This window comes from Apaloderma vittatum, unplaced genomic scaffold, assembly GCF_000703405.1.
Source record: "Apaloderma vittatum isolate BGI_N311 unplaced genomic scaffold, ASM70340v1 scaffold29773, whole genome shotgun sequence".
Lineage (NCBI taxonomy): Eukaryota > Metazoa > Chordata > Aves > Trogoniformes > Trogonidae > Apaloderma > Apaloderma vittatum.
In genome coordinates this window covers 1-17,447 of record NW_009710303.1, presented here as the reverse complement: position 1 = coordinate 17,447, position 17,447 = coordinate 1, and the positions used below count along the sequence as shown (strand labels likewise).

The following is a 17,447-nucleotide window of genomic DNA, read 5'->3' as shown; positions in this document are numbered from 1 at the left end:
ATTCCAGCATGTCTGTATCTTTCTTGTAGTAATTATTTTTAATAATTTTTAAAAATTATTTTTAATAATTTTTAATTATTTCCCCCCTGCAAGTCTAGATGCCTTACGTGTCAATTATGAGACACCTAACCTCTCCACTTGCTCTGTAGTAAAGTAAGGAATCCATATGAAACAAATTGCTATAGTTTTTTATCAAGATACCAAATCTTCAGCACAAGCTGAGGAACAAATCCTTTTCTGATAAAAGGATAGTCCCGGGAAAAGGAGGAAGATGATCTTCAAACTGTATTTTCATTATCTAATCTATGCTCCTAACTTAAGCCATCTTAATCCCACTAAAATTTCACAGCAAACGATGAGAAGCAATGACTTCGATACATTAGATACCACTACTCATTTCACCCTTAAAAAAAAGAGAAATTGCCTTCTTTTAAGCAAGTCACACAGAATCGCAGAATGTTAGGGACTGGAAGGGACCTCGAATGAAGTATGAATAAATAAACAAACACTTCAGTTGTTTTCTCTAATAAATTAAGTTTGCGATTCTGTGTCTCTGAAGCCTCAGCTTGCGCTATTAGCTTTCTCTCTTTCCTGAAGCAAAATTCTCATCTACCCTGGGCGCAGCTCAGTTACCACTCACAGATGCTATGAGCTCCCTGTTGGTCTCCCTTCCCTATGGCAAGAGGTCAGGTCACAGCGTCTGAACCCTCTATACGTTTTTTAGTAAGTCTGCAAGAAGTTGAGGATTTTTTTTTACAGCCGGAATAGATCACTTCATACACGCAGCTGAGAAGTAGAATACATTAGCCAACCACTCATTTTTTTTTTCCAGACTGCAAAAAGGTATGCTCTCCAGAGAAAAAACAAGCTCAACCACAAAGCATATTCCATTTTGCCTTTACATTTATAGTGATTTGTATACATTTAATACTGTTAAAATCAGATTTAAAAGTATCAACTATGAGATATTGCCACTATTGTCTCTTCATGTATGTATACCTGATCTTAGAGCCTAAACCAATTACATAAGATTTCAAGGTTGAAAATGTTAAAGTAATAAAAAATAATCATTTGAGTGGAACATACATCTCTATTAAAAGATAAAATTGAAACATGAAAAGGAAAACCAACGAAAAACCCACCACACTCCCTTAACTGAAAAATGCCTTTTTCTACCTGGGAAGTGATACAAACTTCATCTTACTTTTCATAAATTAAAGTATTTAAGATAGTATTTTAGACTTGTTCATTATTCTTGACAATTTTTAAGGTGTTCTGTTTAATATGAAAACTGCACATAAATTTTTCTTCTCACCTGCTACAGTTTGCATCCAACACAACATTTTCGATTCTCTGAATCATTTCCTCCATATCATTCTTTCCTTTTTCCTTCCAGGCATCTTCTAAAACTGAGCCTGTCAACTAAAAACAACGGATTAATTTTTATTTTTCTTAAAGAAAATTACAAAACTTTAATAAACTATCAACAGGAGAGATTCTGTAACGATAATGTTTAGATGCACTGTGTGACTACCTGAGGGCTGAAGGTCCCAACTGCCTACATATTTTTGCTAAATAGATTAATAGACGTTGTAAATAGTTTATTTTAGATTACAGACAGTAAGGTAGCTCTATGTCCAGTGTTTATGTTACCTAGAATTTCACAGCTCTTTCCACCATTTCAGTCTTGAAGTATGATTTAAACCAACTGTTCAATGACACTTGTCAGACCTAACATGATTTAAATATATGATATAAAAAAGGAGACCTTATTTTTGCAGATGATGCCACCAGCTGACCCAAGAATAACAAACAGACAAGAATTACCTGACCAAGCTGGCCTCAATTTTAATAACCTGTGAGCTCAAGCTGCTTCTGAAAGAGCTTTAGCAGCAGACAGCTTAGAACTGCTGTGGATTAAAGTCTTTTACATTAAAAAAAGGTACTTAATTGCCCAATAATTGCACAGGAGAAGTTAAGTTAGAAAAAATTAGTTTGCCACTATGATCAACGTTAATAGCAATTCCTGATCTACATAAATATTCCTGATCAGCATAAACATTACATGATCCAAAATGCTTGCAATGGCACTGATGTTAAAAAGGAATAAAATGCAAAGATATAAGCAAGCATCTTAGTAACCACTTGTTTGGCATTCCCAGTATATTACTGTGGTCCTACCTTGATCCTGGGTACCAGAAGGTTTAATTAAAAATAAACATATTGCAAAGCAAACATTTATGAAATGAAAAAGACAACAGAAGATATTTAGTGCTTCAGTAGTGGAAACCAAGGTTTCATGAGGTAGCCCAGTCTAGCTACAGAAACATTCCAACATTTGTAGATACTGTAAGAAATCAAAGAACACTTGCATTCAAAAACAAGTACTTCTGTTCTGTAACACCTTTTAGATTTAGCAACATCACAGGGATTGGACTAGATGAACTTCCTTATGTCCCTTCCAACCCCTAACATTCCGTGGTTCTGCGACCACAGGAGTGAATGTGCTCGCTGGACAACTCACATTTGCTATGAAGCAACATCCTTAAACATCCAAACTTCAAATGAAGGTTGGAAGGTGTAAAGCCTCTCTTCCCTATTCCCCATTAACCATATCACAAAAGAAGCTGCCAGAACTGGAATTCAAGACAGAAGAGTTTGAAAAGAGTAGGAAGAAGGGGGAAGAACAAAGCAAACAAAACCAACCAACCATGAAAATAAACAAAACTCCAGAAAAATACTGATTAGCTTTTAACCTTCATTCCTAAAATAGTTTTCCCAACTATGAATATAACCATGGCTAGTGAAGATGAAAGTTTCTCCTTGCAGAAAGCCTATTTTCTTTATAAGAAGTAAAACTTAGGAGCAAAGACATTTGTTTTCATCATGAAAAGAGAAATACATGAATTTCTAAAGTAGTAAAGAAGCAGACAATACAGTATGAAATGACTGGTATCAAGTACCTTTTGCCACACAAAGCAGTACACCCTGAGTGTCCTTCAGAATAGACAACATGCCCCAAACCCCACAATTTATTCAAATTTGTTAATTTTCCCTTACACAAGCAGCAGGAAAAGATGGCCTGAAGGGACTGCTTTACTCCTTTGTGCTTGGCTTCAGTTCTACTGCTCTTGTACATACACAGATTGCCTCACATTTTACTTTTAGAGCAGCACATTATTTTTTTGTTTTTCATAATGGTACTAACAACAACAACAAAAAAGCAGCTTGCTCTGCTAATGAAGTGTATAGAGTTTTATGCATTACACTTCCTCACCTGCAGTTTCCCCCACTACTCCCAGAGACAGGAAGGCTAAAAAACCCAGATAATTTTTTTTCTTTTTAAACTACTGTCTCACCTTCAGCAGTTTCACTGCACATATCAAATTACTGTCCACGGGATTAGAGAAGAGTGCATTTAGTAACTCCCGAAGGCCTTCTTGAAGAATTTCTGCTCGTGTTACCTGTCCCTTTGTTCCTTTAATCTGCAATAAATATATATATATTACAAAAAAAACCCTAAAACAACAAAACATTTAGAAGACTTCGGTTTCAGAAATTAGTCACATTTTCTCTCTTGAATGCTGTATGATTAAGTTTGTGATCAGTGTAGCTGAGCTCTTTAATTGGAAGAACATGCCAAATATTATAACTATTTTAGAATACTGAGTAATATCCTCACAATTCTGACATGTACATAAAAATGCATGTCTTGCATTTTGTTTCTTTGCTAACAGATTGCTAGAAAAACTACCAAATCCCTGGCAAATGGTCCACTATCCCAAATTCTCAGAACCTTAGGCTCTTCCCCATACTATATTATGTATTATCTACAGCTGCAGTGGCTTATTTCTAGAAGGCACTCTTCACGTATTTAATTACTAATGTACTTAATGTTTACAATTATTTTTAATATTTGTACACTTCTCTCTTGTTTATCTGTTTCTTGGACATGCATTGCAATGAAACTGTTCCAAGGTTCTTTCTGCCTTTAGAAAAACACCTCAAACTGTATATCATTTCAGCATTTACCTAAATACAACAAAAAAAATAATGAAGAACCATCTGACATGCAACCTTCTTCTTACCTCTAAGTTAAGGTAAAGTTCAGCTAAGAACAGCACAAATGCATGAAATTGTTTTCGAGTAGTCTCATCCCCTTTGGTAGCTTCATCTCTGTTTTCATACTCTGTTCGACATCTGTAAACATTAAAATAGAATCATATCATCTGTATACATTCCAACATACATAACATACTAATTTAACAGAATGCTAACAACTTAGGAACTGCACTAAAACTGTTACATGCTGTCCATGTATGACTTGTGAAGGAAATGAGAAGACATCACAAAGACACCATGGATTTATGTGACTATTAGATGAATACTTATGACTACATAATTATGTTTTCAAGCACTATGATTACCTGAGACAGCAAAATGAAATGAAGCAAATTACAACATGTAAAAATAAGATAATTACAGTTTCTATAACTGAATATGGGCCCAGGAAGTTTAACTGTCAGCCAAATGTCCACAGAAATAAAAGCAGATACACTCTGAAAGTCATTTTTTCCCCTTTTCAGGATGCCACCCACATTGTCTTAGACGATTCCTTTACACTTACTCAATAAATTCTTTGTCTCACTATTTTAAGTGACAGTGATGCATAATTCATGACACCAAGCCAACTGAGAGTGCGGAGGGAGGAGATAGGATCTAGAGGGACCTTGACAGACTTGAGAGTTGGGCCCACATGAACCTCACGACATTTAAGAAGGCCAAGAGCAAGGTCCTGCACCTGGGTCACGGCAATTTGAAGCACAGATAGAGGCTGGGCCATGAGTGGATTGAGAGGAGCCCTGTAGAGCAGGACTTGGAGGTGCTGGTGGATGAAAAACTGAGTATGAGCCAGTAGCGTGTTCTTGCACTCCAGAAAACCATTCACATCCTGGGCTGCATCAAAAGAAGCATGGCCAGGAGGTTGAAGGTGGTGATTTTTGCCCTCTACTCTTGTGAGACCAAACCGGGGGTACTGCATTCACCTCTGGGGCCTCCAGCATAATACACAGACTTGTTGGAGCAGGTCCAGAGGAGGGCTATGAACATAATCACAGCACCTCTCTTATGAGGACAGGCAGAGGGAAGTTGGGTCTCTTCAGCCTGGAGAACAGAAGGCTCCAGGGAGACTTTTTGTGGCTGTTCAGTACCTAAAGGGGGCCTGTAAGAAACATGGGGAGGGACTCTATATCAAGGAGAGTAGCGATAGGACAAAAGATAACAGTTTCAAACAAAGAGGACGGATTTAGATTAGATGTAAGGAAGGAATTGTTTACTGTGAAGATGGTGAGGCACTGCAACAGGTTGCCCAGGGAAGCTGTGGATGCCTCCTACCTGGACATGTTCAAGGCCAGGCTGGACGGGGCTTTGAGCAACCTGGTCTAGTGGGAGGTGCCCCTGCCCATGGCAGGGGGTTGGAAGCAGATGATCTCTACAGTCCCTTCCAACCTGAACCATTTCATGAGTCTAATTTAGATATAAATACAGAGAGGATTAAGAAAACATGGCAGTGAGGTAATTTTTCTAGCGTCTGGGAACTGTGCCAAAAATATACGAGTTTACACAGCAGTTCAAACACAGAATTAAAAAATATGAGATAAAAGGAAAGCCAGACTCATCTAATGTATTCTCACTGGTTATGTAATGGATTAATAAACACCAGAGAAACTGAAAAATCTAAGGAGCTGAAATACAAAATCTAAAGTCAAAGCTTGGGCTCAGAAACAGAAGAGGAGCTCTCTGTGGTCATATTGTTGTTTACTTCCCTTTCCTCTCCCTGCCAATTCCACACATATTAGCTATAAAATAAGAAGCAATTTTAAATTCATGGCTTCAGGGTGCAAAAATTAATGTTATCAATTGAGTTGGCTTTAAAAAATAGGAACCAGATAATCCACATTAACAGGAATGTCTTTCATGTTCAAGTAACAAATACCCTTAAAAAACCCCCGGAAGATAAGTGATAATTTTGAAAGCAAAAAGGCTCATCTGCTTGGTGACAAGGGAGAAAAGAAGTAATTTCAGCTTCTCCATAAAGTACCACTCATGATAAAAGATCATCAGAATGCAGTGGTGTTAAAAGTTCATCATCGTTTTGCTCCTAAACATAGGTGGACTAAGAAAAACTTTTGATTTCCAAGAGAGTTATGAACTATTAAAGAGTACTAGGCCTACAAACATCATGCAGTAAGATTTAAAAGGATATATATTAATTTAAAAAAATGTTGCTTTTTTGATAACTATGAAGTCTAATAGTTCTTAAACCGTAAGCCTCCAGAACTCTGTAGTAACTGAAAATTGAAGAGGTTTATCCTTTTTGATAAAATGCATTTAACTTCATAGATAAAAGGTCAGTTAGCTGATCAACGAATTAATCTTATGTAGCAACTCCAGTTGGAAAAGTAATTAAAGAAAAAACATAATGAAATAAGTCCTAGTAAGAGTCAAAGGGCAAGGACAGTACACGTGCATTTTGTATGCTTACACAGTTGATTACCTTTCAAACTTACCCAGTAATTTCATCTGACTCTAACATAGTTCGAAACAGCCTACAAACTCAAAATGCAGTCCTATTTCCATATTTAAAAATATACGTATTCAATAACCAGTATGTACCTGTACTTCAGTAATCCTCATTCTAAACTATTTTAAAGAAATAAATACATATTTGCATATGACACTAGGAGTTACACGCAAAATAGCACGACACAATCTGACACACCAACAAGCTTAAAATGACATGATGATACTGACCTTTGAAGTAACAACTGTCGGAAGTTCCCACTTTGTGGACTAATAGTTAGATGGTGAGATAGATAGTTACACAACCGTGCTCCCATGTATGAAAAATTCGGGACAGATGTGGCCTTCCAAAATAAAAGTGGACAAAAATTATTCACAAACCCCATGATTAGGTTATCAGGAAATACCTTCAAAAGTTCTTTTGAAAATTGTGTTTAACCACAGCTGAACCACTTAAGAACATAAGATTAATAATTACTATGTGTCACACTAATTTTTGTTTCTCATCAACAGTTTGCTATATTCATTTCAACACTTAAAAAGTTCATTATCCTGTGACTTTGTGGCTTTAAGAAAACAACCAGCACTATGCCACGTGTCCTCAATTCTACTTCTCCATTGTGACCTACAACCAAACCATGTCTGAAAGAGACTACAAACTCTTTATGCAAAAAAATCCACAGTGGACATTAAGATGTTTTTTTCAGAAACACAGACTCTCTCAAGAAGCAATGAGTAGATTAAAAAAAAGTTGCCTTAATTCAATCTAAGAGCTATTTATCACAGAATCTGGTTTTGGCAACAGTGAATGCCTAGGGAGTGAGTAAAAGAACATGGCAAGTAAAGATAAGTACTCTATTCTGTACGTAGTCCAGCAATTGAGTAGCAAACTCCTGACACAAAGGCTAAAACAGTATCATTACAGCTAATACTTCTCCATAGGTCCTTTTTTGATAAAAGAAGTCCTGTAACTGTTGAACATTTGCACTTTTGCTATCTAAAACCAGGTGACAGCAATGAAATTCCACAATGTAAGTTACAAATGGTTTCAAAAATATGTTCCTTTAAATCTGATACTTTAAAATTTCAACTGGTGGAAAAAAGTGATTGGGAATCCAATAGTATGTATGCTGAACCTCTCACAGAACTTAATGCAGAACATCCCCTTATTTTTGGCAATTTATTACTGTCCACTTGTTTTGAAGTCTTCTCTCTTCTTGAATCCCGTGTTCAGTCTTGGGCCCTTCACTCTAAGAAAGACATTGAGGTGCTGGAGCGTGCCCAGAGAAGGGCAATAAAGCTGGTGAAAGGTCTCGAACACAAATCTTACGAGGAGCGGCTGAGGGAACTGGGGTTGTTTAGCCTGGAGAAAAGGAGGCTGAGGGGAGACCTTATCACTCTCTGCAACTACTTGAAAGGAGGTGGGCATCAGTCTCTTCTCCCAAGTAACAACTGATAGGACAAGTGGCAATGGCCTGCAGTTGTGCCAGGGGAGGCTTAGATTGGATATTAGGAAACACGCTTTCACAGAACAGGTTGCTAAGCGTTGCAACAGGCTGCCCAGAGAAGTGGTGAGACACTGGAGGAGTTTCAAAGGCGTGTAGATGGGGTGCTTACTGATATGGTTTAATGGTGGACTTGGCATTGCTAAGTTAATGGTTGGTCTTTATCATCTGAAACATCTTTTCTAACCTATAATTCTATAATTCTAACACTTGATTTGAGATTACTTCTCAGGTACAGCTTCAGTGAAAAGAGGTTCTGCATCAGTGGAAGAGGTTCTCCATCAGTTCTGCCAAGGACAACACAGGGATGCTAAGAGCTCACTACACTCCTCCTATAGCTTTACCATCTCCGAACATTTCTTTTCCATCTTTACCATCTATCAATGCTGTAGACGTGCTTGCATGCTCCTGCTTCTAACATGTTTGGAAAAAGCATCTTACTTAGCATGTCAGCTACCTTCTACAGTCAGAGAAAAATATGTACTCAATGTAAACGTACTATGTGCATTAAGTAGCTGGAAGAAAAGTAAGTGTCTTTGAAAGATACAAATTTAATTAATTAAGACAGTCAAACAGAATTTAATTTCCAGTAACAGATATACGAAATGGTTAACAAGCTTTTTGGTGCTTTGGTTAAAGCAGTCACTCAGACTAGAAGAGATGTTTTGTTTTTGTAGGGTAAAACACCAAACTAAACCAAACATGTGCACACAAATTCTTCAAATTTCATCTGTACTTTTTAAATATTATTTTTCTAAATAGTTAATGTGGTTTCTAAATAGTAGTTTCTAAATGTGGTTTCTAAATAGTTAATGCGGTTGCAATAGTTAATGTGGTTGCAATTAAATTTTAGGTATTGTGACACAGTACAGCAAAGAGAGACCAAAAAACATCTTAATCACCAATCACTGCAGTGAAATATAATCTTCCCTGAATTATTGTTGCTAATAATTCCAGCTTATCTCTGACTCTAAAAAAGTCACAATCTAAGCATGAAAGCTAATCTACCCATACATGCATTGAGAAATTTTAGTTGCTGTTACAAGAACAATCCACTGTATTAATTATCCAATAGTAAAGACTCTTAAGCTACGAAGTCAGAGTGATCAGCTTTTGGAAAACAAGAAAACTGGCATCTCACTCTGTCCAGAGAAATCAATCAATTAGGAAGAATAGAGGCAAGTATATAATTAATACAGACAGGCTAAGATACCTGACACGCAGATGAAGGGAAAACTGTAGAGCACTTGGGTTTCCTTCAATTGAGTCTTTTTCCTTCACAAACCTAGCATCTGTAGATCTGCTTAGTTGTGTTAAAGCAGATGCTTATAAATACACCTCAGCAATTTTAATTGTTTTGTGATAATCCAGGAAACACAAATACTTGAGCCTCAGCTGAATGCAGAAGAATAATAAGCACAGTTGATTTACACTTGAACACTATCCTACCCTGACATACAATAAAACTACAATTGGATGCTTTTGGATACTAGCACAGGCTTTTTTGTGGTGTTTTATTTTTCATAGACTTTAAGGCTGTTAATACACACTGCTTCTTAGCTGATGAAGGCACAACCAGCCATAATACCGGCCTTGTTTTTAAATAAGTGGAGGGGGAAGAGGCAACATTAAAGACTTATGTTAAATGAGAGTCAATTTATCTAACATACAGGAAGTTAAAAATGGGATAAAATCCTTTTTTTCTTCCAGTAAAGCTATATGGACCGCATTCACTTTTTTATTTATTTTTTTTTAGCTATTCTCCATGTGTTCAAATAAAGGATGGGAAAATGATACTGCCAAAGACAGCATAGGTAATTTTAATGTCAGATTAAACTGTTCTGAATTAAACGTGCATCAATTCTGTATGATAAGAATCTTAAGAGTCTACTGTTCTCTACAATGACCAACGAGTCATGCAGCTTTTACACACCCCAGGTTAAAATATTCTGGAAATATCTACGCGTAAAAGGTGAAAAAGAGCTTGCATTCTTCAAGGTAGAGTTTGAAAGTAATCAACCCAGGAAAGCGAGTGACACTGAATGCAATAAATAGCAAGCACAAGTGTGACTTCATTATCTGCTCATACTGCAGACAGTAACAGCAGCTCATTTGCTGAGCAACACATATTTAACTGTACTTTCCAATGGTTCCACCAATTAGTACAGAGTTCAGCTCAAGGTCTCTGTCCTCATTTCCATGGCCATGAACAGGACTAGACCTAGTTACAATTAGAACAGCTTTCTTTTCCTCCAGTTATGCTGTTCTGAAATAGGTATATTCCAAATGAAGAAGAAAGCCGGCCAATAAAGGAGCATTTCCCGAAGGGTGATGTGTACAGCATGATAAATTTAATCTTTTAAAATACCAAGGAAATAAGAGTATCTTAGTATTATGAAGAATTTTTTTTTTGCAGGATAGAGTAAGTAGTGCTTAAAAGCTTACTCAATCTCTATGACATCAATACAGCAATTCAAATATAACTCTCGTTAATTAGTGCTGTAATTTCAACCCTGTGACCCAGTGACAAAGGAAATAGTGTAAATCAGAGAAAATTACCAGTCATCCAAGTATCCCACACTTGAGTTACCATTTTAATCTATTATGCTAAATATTTTCCTGCTAAATATGCTAAATATTGTTCAGTCTAAAAAGAAAAAAAAAAATCAAATCATTAAAATACTGTGTAGACACGTAACAAATAATACTGGTTGGCATACCTTGGACACCAGGTAACAGAGCCATAATATCAGTGTTATAGAACAGAATATACAGGCTACCTGCTGATAGATGAGTTCAACAAGTTCTTGTAAAGCTTCATCTGCAGCGACCCAGCCATTCAACATTTCAGCAAACTGCTCTATTTCAGTTTCAAAACACCCTGGTTGTTCAGTGAGGTGATTTAGGAAGTCTTGTACATATTCTGCCAAAGTCAGATAGCCATCGTATCTATCTTCAAAGGAAGAATCCTGTAGCAGTGAAAGAAAATACTAAGTATTTAAAAGGAACCTAAAATAATGTTATTATTAATCTCCAGAAGTAACCATATAGCCCTTAGTCCTGAGTGTCTGCATACTTGATATTTCATTACATAGTTTGCTTAAACGTTTTTAGAGAGCATAGACCTCAATGCATCAGAAAGCTCCAACAGCCCTGTTATCTTAAGAAGTCAGGTGACAGGTTTTTATAGATCAGTCTCCCAGCAAAACACATCAAAAGAGATATTATAAAGACATCAAACAGTGTGCCAAGTTGAGTGCAAGATTAACTAACAAACTAGTAAGTAAGTTTATCTGTTAAGACTGAGTCTCAACACTGATTCCTGATGTACACACTAACTGTGCTGCAGATGCATGAACTGTACAAGGAAAAATAACTGAAAATTCGAAACAAAGTATTTTAGTCTTACAGAGAGCATATAGTGCTCCAAAATATGCAAAAGAGGGAAAAAAATATGGAAATACAATAAATACAGCATAATGTTCCCATGTAGAAACTACAGCCAGGAAAACTGAATTTTCAAAGTCGGCAAATTTGCATCTCTTGGCAATGGATGAAAGATTACAAGGCATGAAATGAGACTTTTCAAATGGTATTGCATTAATTTGCAGCTACTGAAGTTAAAAACAGATAGTAAACACACCTGTTCCCTAAAGAAAGGATGAGCTAGTACAATACTACTTTATCGACGTTTATGCTCTAGCTGATGGAACAGAAGGCTGCTAATTTTGTCCATTCAGAAATGAGCGTATGTAATAGTATCTAAAGTCAATACTGTTCTGGATGATTATAACGCTAGTAAACGAGAACAGCAAAGTAAGTAGCATATTTTACGATGTTACTAGTAATAACACATGACACATAATTCACTTTGGCAAACTACACAAAAGATTGTGAAAAGCATTTCATACAGATTTCAGAAGCGCAAGAAGGAGACTGAGGAGGGACTGCTAAAGAAAATACTTATAATTAGACGTTCAAGACATAAGGGTAACATACAGAGGATGAGAATTCTCAACTTATCTATTTAACACAAAAAGGCTTAAAATATACCTACTGTAACGAAAACTTCAGCTAAAAATGATAAAACACTTTACTTAGTGGACTTAAATACATTGATAATGTTTATAATTATATTCTCCCTTTACTCACTACCCCTCCCTTAATGAAGGGCTGTAGTATACTTTCTGTCTTCGTAAGGCCTCAGTCTCTCTTCCGCTGTGAGGCAACATGGATTTGTAAAAGATTTTTATCTGTATATGAACTGTGGAGAAAGACAGATACATTGCTGAAAATCAAGTACGGACATTGATTTTATGACCTGTGGAGAAAAAGCAGATTTTCCAAAATTCTTCAGAGACATGGGTGTTTGTCATAAGGGTATACAACTTAAGCTAACAGGACACACATCAATATAACAAATTAAAAACTAGAAAGATTACTCACGACATTTAAGTAAGTAGAATATTTGACCCATGAATAGTAAAGGCAAAAGTTACTTAATCTTTCCCATCAGGAATAGGAAAAAAAAAAAAGATACGGGTTTATGGAAACAGTGGCAAATTACTGCTACTTATAAGGATAAAGCCTGCAAGAACCTGATCAGGAGTTGGTTTTGCTTTAAGTTAGGGATTAGAGCAGAGGAACTTTGGAGACCTCACCAACCTAAAGTATTCTACAGTTCTAATGGTTTGGTGCTTACAAAGCCAAACAAAGGCTAACAGCCTATGCATAATCGCTATATATTCTACTTCTCTAAAGGAAACAAAGTTTTATTAGGCAATTTCAAATACCCCAGTAAAAGTTCTGTACAATAAACTCAAATTATTTTGTTCTGCAGAACTACTACATTATTGTGCAACTGCAGCTTAATTACATACAGCTGAACTAGCATCTCTCCAAACAACCCGTCTGAAAACTGTGCAGCCAGGTTGCAGGGAATGGAATTGCTGTAGCTAATAAAAACAGCTGTTTCTTCTGACAGCCATCAGGTTGTTACAAGATCCTCATTCAGCGGGAAGAAAGGTATCCTCCATATGCACGTGGTAAGAATTCAATTGTGGGAGGAGAATATCCTTGTTTCGGTAGGGGGCCAGATACTATTCGGCATACTGGTGCCCCTGTATTCTTCTTCCTATTTTGTAATTAAGAGGTTAAACACAAAGGCTAAAATCTGTACCACATTCATCTACCTGTACTAAATACGCAGCTCCGAAGGCAGTCTGAGTTATAGTAACTATGCCAGGGAATAGAACAAATGGGAAAGAAAAATCAGTAATTCAAACACGGTAATAAAGTTGTATATTGCTAAATGAGTACCACTTGACCCTTTAAAAAATAATTGAATTTAGCCCAGTAACTTCTAGACAAAAATCATATGCGTTTATCATTGGCAGATTTCAAAATTTAACAGAGATGATAGCACCAGGCACTGTATCAACTACAAGAGAACAAAGCAACTCCCTCTTGATTAGTTTTAAACAGCAGTTGACTAACAGGAGGCTCTAAGAACACACAGTCATTACAAATTTATGATTAAAAGTCACGCAAAATCAACTAGAAATTTTCCATTAATTTCAATTATTTCCTAGTCAAGCCAACACTGTTTAATTGTCCTTTATGTCTGATAGCTGTACGATGGGATCCTGGATTACTCACAACAAGAAAGTCACCAATTTAAAGAGTCAGTTCATGAGTTTAAAGACTTAACAATGAAACAGCTAAACAGGTACTAAAACTCTTCACATTTACATAAAGAGAAAAACTAGAAAGCCGACAGAAAAGATCCATGAGCCAGATCTTCTCTGAGGCTCTGTTTATGTACATGTGCTAATTACCACTTTCCTATACCCAGTAAGTATTCACAGTTATTTCCACTTAGAAATTTAGTTACTAATAATTTATGATTGCTTTGATTTTTCTTCAGACTTCTTGGGAACAAGCTCTTTTTCCCCATCAGATTGTACATATTCAACAACTTCTCAGTTGTTGCAAACTTAAGCACAAAGATAGTTGCACATTTCTAATAATTTATCATTGCCTTGACTTCTCTTCAGATATCTTAGGAACAAGCTGGTTTTCCCCTTTAGATAAAATTCAAGACGTTATTAGTTGCTGCAAACTTAAGGACAAACACTGTTGCACATATACAAAATCACCAACACATGCTGTACGAGATTAAATGGAACCTTCATGCTTGGCTAAACATACAATACCAACACTGAGGCTTGCTTAGCCTCCTTTTGCAAATTAACAGTAACTAAAAAACCAAACCCAAAACAAGAAAACCCTACACCAGACAGGGGTTGGGAGGGGAGGGGGAAGGATTCCACCTAAGCTAATTTACATTTAACTCCTACAAGTATAAAGTGAGAATGTTATTATGCCCTTCTGATGGAGTGACAGTCATTACCACATATTCATGCCAGAAAACAAGTCTTATATCTCCTGCTGTGAACCAAAATATCCTATAGGATGGACGGCTGTATGCAGAGAATTCTGCAGAGGACCTTTTTCCTGGTCAAGTTTTTCTGACAATTCTAATATGTCTTATACACTGTACCCCTTAAGCTATCTTCATGGGTAACTGATAGTTTTGAGTATCAGAACTAATTGGAAATTAAATATCACAGTAATCAAATGTTAGACACAGTCATTACAATAATGTACAATCAAAGAAGATGTCAATACTTTATTTCTAAACCAACAAATGCTTGATAGCAAATCCACTCAGTACTTCATAAGAGAAATATGAGTTTTCAGATGTAAGAATTCCAGGGAACATTAAAATTAATACTTTTTAGTTTTCACTTATAAGCCAGAAAAACAGAAGTTTCTCAAAATTTTGTTTTGATTCAAATTGCAAAACTCATAGTCAAAATCTGTGTAATAGTAGAGTCTGCTGAATGTCTTTATTGCAAGTGAGACCAACTTATGAAGTTAATTTGGTCATTAAAGAAAAAAACCACAAACTTTGTAATAGTGAAGGACAAAAGTCTGAAATGCACTATTCTATGCCTAGTATATCATGATTAGATTAAGGTCCCTGAAACCTACTCCCAAATAAATGTTCTAGATTTTGCTAGTGTTTTAAGATATATTTTTATTAATAGATGAGTCTGTCACATTTATAGCATATTCCTACAACATAGCAACCAGGAACTCCCACATGTGTGTTTTTTCAAAAGAGCTAAAAAGCAGCACTGCTGGCTTCAAAAACTTAATAACTCTAAGTATGCATTATGTATGCCATTCCAATTAACAGTTTTTTGGTCTTGAAACTGAAATCCTTTATTTGTAGAAAACATGTAACATGTATAGGGGCAAAACAGTATTTTTTCCCCTAGATTATCTATTCACCGAAGCATGTTTGTGTTAGGATTTTGTTAACAGTTGTATATTGGCTATGGGCTTATATTATTCAGGACAGTAATTCAATTCATCAAGCTGGCAGAGGTGGTAACATCAAGATAACATCAATTTTACTGCTGAGGAAAATACTTCAAAACACCAAACCACGATGTTCAGCATTTAAATTAAGTATTTTTCTGTAAATTATTAAAAAACCTACCTGTCCCAGTATAATTGTTTTTATCACTTAATTGATTATATTCGTAACAATAGTGCCCACCTGACTATATATAGTACTAGTTCGGCTGCTTGCATTACAAAAGGATATTCCAAAAATTCACATAGATCTTCCCTGGAGTAGAGTTACTGAAGCAGTAATACGGAAGACAACAGAGTAGAAAACAGAAGTGCCAACTTTTATTACATGATGCATCTACAATATTAAACTGAGAACATCCTAAGTCTGGCTGAAAATATGCTTAGTAGGTGTGTGGGTAGGTAACTCCTAGGAAAGACACTAACCCTGCTTTTTTGCCCTTCAGTGATACAACAGCACTGACAGAATTAAAAAAATGCATGAGAGTATACTGAGTTAGACAGTTATGGTATATCATAACCATGACGCAGTAAATTTAGGAAAGGTAAAGCCTAGCTCAGAAAAGCTAAAGTTCAAGCTTTCAAGCTTCAAAAACCTGTGAAATATGTGCAGCTAGCCTTTACTTAAAACGCAGCATAGATGGTGGCGGTCACCAAAAAGACAGCTTACTCAGATGTTGGGTGTAATCAATCCTGGGTTTAATTAACAAGGAATGTGGTTATCTGCAGGAAGCTTTAGCAAAATACCTCATACACACCATAATATTAACTCATTATCACTTAACAATCTGACAGGAACTTTGGAGATTATCAGAATTTTTGGAATCTCTTCAGCAAGTGGAGCATTCAAGTTATCTGATATACAAGATTTCAAGAAAACATTGTTAATTTGAATGTAAGTAAATTGGCATATACTAAGAAAAGAAGATAAACACTCACTGCAAAGTTCTGATTGAAGTTCTGGTTGTATCCTGATGGATAAAACTCTGGTGCTTTAACAGACAACTTTGATGTTACCACAGGAGACACAGCCACCTGAGGTTCAGCCATTTCTGGTCCAGAATCGGGAACCGAAACTTTGTCTTGAGATCCAGATGGAATTCCTGTCTGCTGCAGGTGTTCTGAAAAGTTTTTATTAACAGCTTTTCTTAAAAATTGCTGAACTAGTATGTACACTTACACAGAATACATGATTTTTGGACTTCAAATACACTTTTGTGTTTACTTCATATACATTGTTTTTTATAATTATAAATATGGTTAAAGTTTTCACTTTAGCAAACTCTAGATGTCTTTCTACATGAAAGAACGTAAAAAAAAAAAAGGTCATGGGAAAAGGACCAAAAAAAAAAAAAAAGGGGGGGAGGAAAGGAAAGGGAAAGGGAGCTCGCTCCTCTCCCACAAAAACACATTTTCTAAAAAAGAACTAACCCGAGAAACAAGTAAATCTGTTTCTGGTATGCTTGCTTATCTTGGGGATTTTTCATAGATTTCAGACACAAAAGCAAGACTTTGAAGATCAATAAAGGGAAGGCACCGATAATAATTCACAACACTGATTTTTAACATAATCCTTAAAAACCCTTAGCTATCACTGTTCTACTACAATATATGAAAAAAAAATCCAGTAAAAAGGTATTTAAAAAGCACATTTTCCACATTTTTCAAAAGTATGCTTATAGATTAGCTTCTAAGTTCTAAGTTATAGATTAGCTTCTAAGTTTACTGAAAACAGAACCTGATACCTACCTGAAAAAACTAACCAACAAACAAGGCTTTCTGTTAATGCTGTGCTGGGTTTATTTTTTGGCAAACCTTTAGGCTGGAGCTCTTCAGTAAGGGGAGGGCTGAGACCATCTGCAGCCAGATTAACAGATGGATAAAACGCACACAGAGACGTGAGGGCACAGAAAG

The 17,447-nt window shown here is 36.1% G+C and overlaps 1 protein-coding gene across 1 annotated transcript; it reads right to left on the bottom strand.

Annotated features, from left to right (window-relative positions):
• Positions 1-1,311: 1,311 nt before the first annotated feature.
• On the bottom strand, positions 1,312-17,385 carry PAIP1 (poly(A) binding protein interacting protein 1). The gene is made up of 7 exons (XM_009867259.1): positions 17,283-17,385; positions 16,473-16,654; positions 10,868-11,056; positions 6,814-6,926; positions 4,089-4,200; positions 3,360-3,485; positions 1,312-1,422 (listed from the first exon to the last, which is right to left on the bottom strand). Exons 2-7 carry the CDS (start codon positions 16,581-16,583, stop codon positions 1,312-1,314), a joined length of 762 nt encoding a protein of 253 aa, XP_009865561.1. The 5' UTR covers positions 16,584-16,654; positions 17,283-17,385.
• Positions 17,386-17,447: the final 62 nt, after the last annotated feature.

Bases quoted from the DNA above. Each gene is read 5' to 3' on its own strand.
- PAIP1 (XM_009867259.1), bottom strand. From the start codon at position 16,583: ATGGCTGAACCTCAGGTGGCTGTGTCTCCTGTGGTAACATCAAAGTTG. The intron at 6,927-10,867 runs GTAGCCTGTATA...TTATTTTGGAAG, and splicing joins TTGAACTCATCTATCAGCAG to GCCACATCTGTCCCGAATTT. The intron at 3,486-4,088 runs GTAAGAAGAAGG...TATTTATTGCAG, and splicing joins AACTTTACCTTAACTTAGAG to ATTAAAGGAACAAAGGGACA.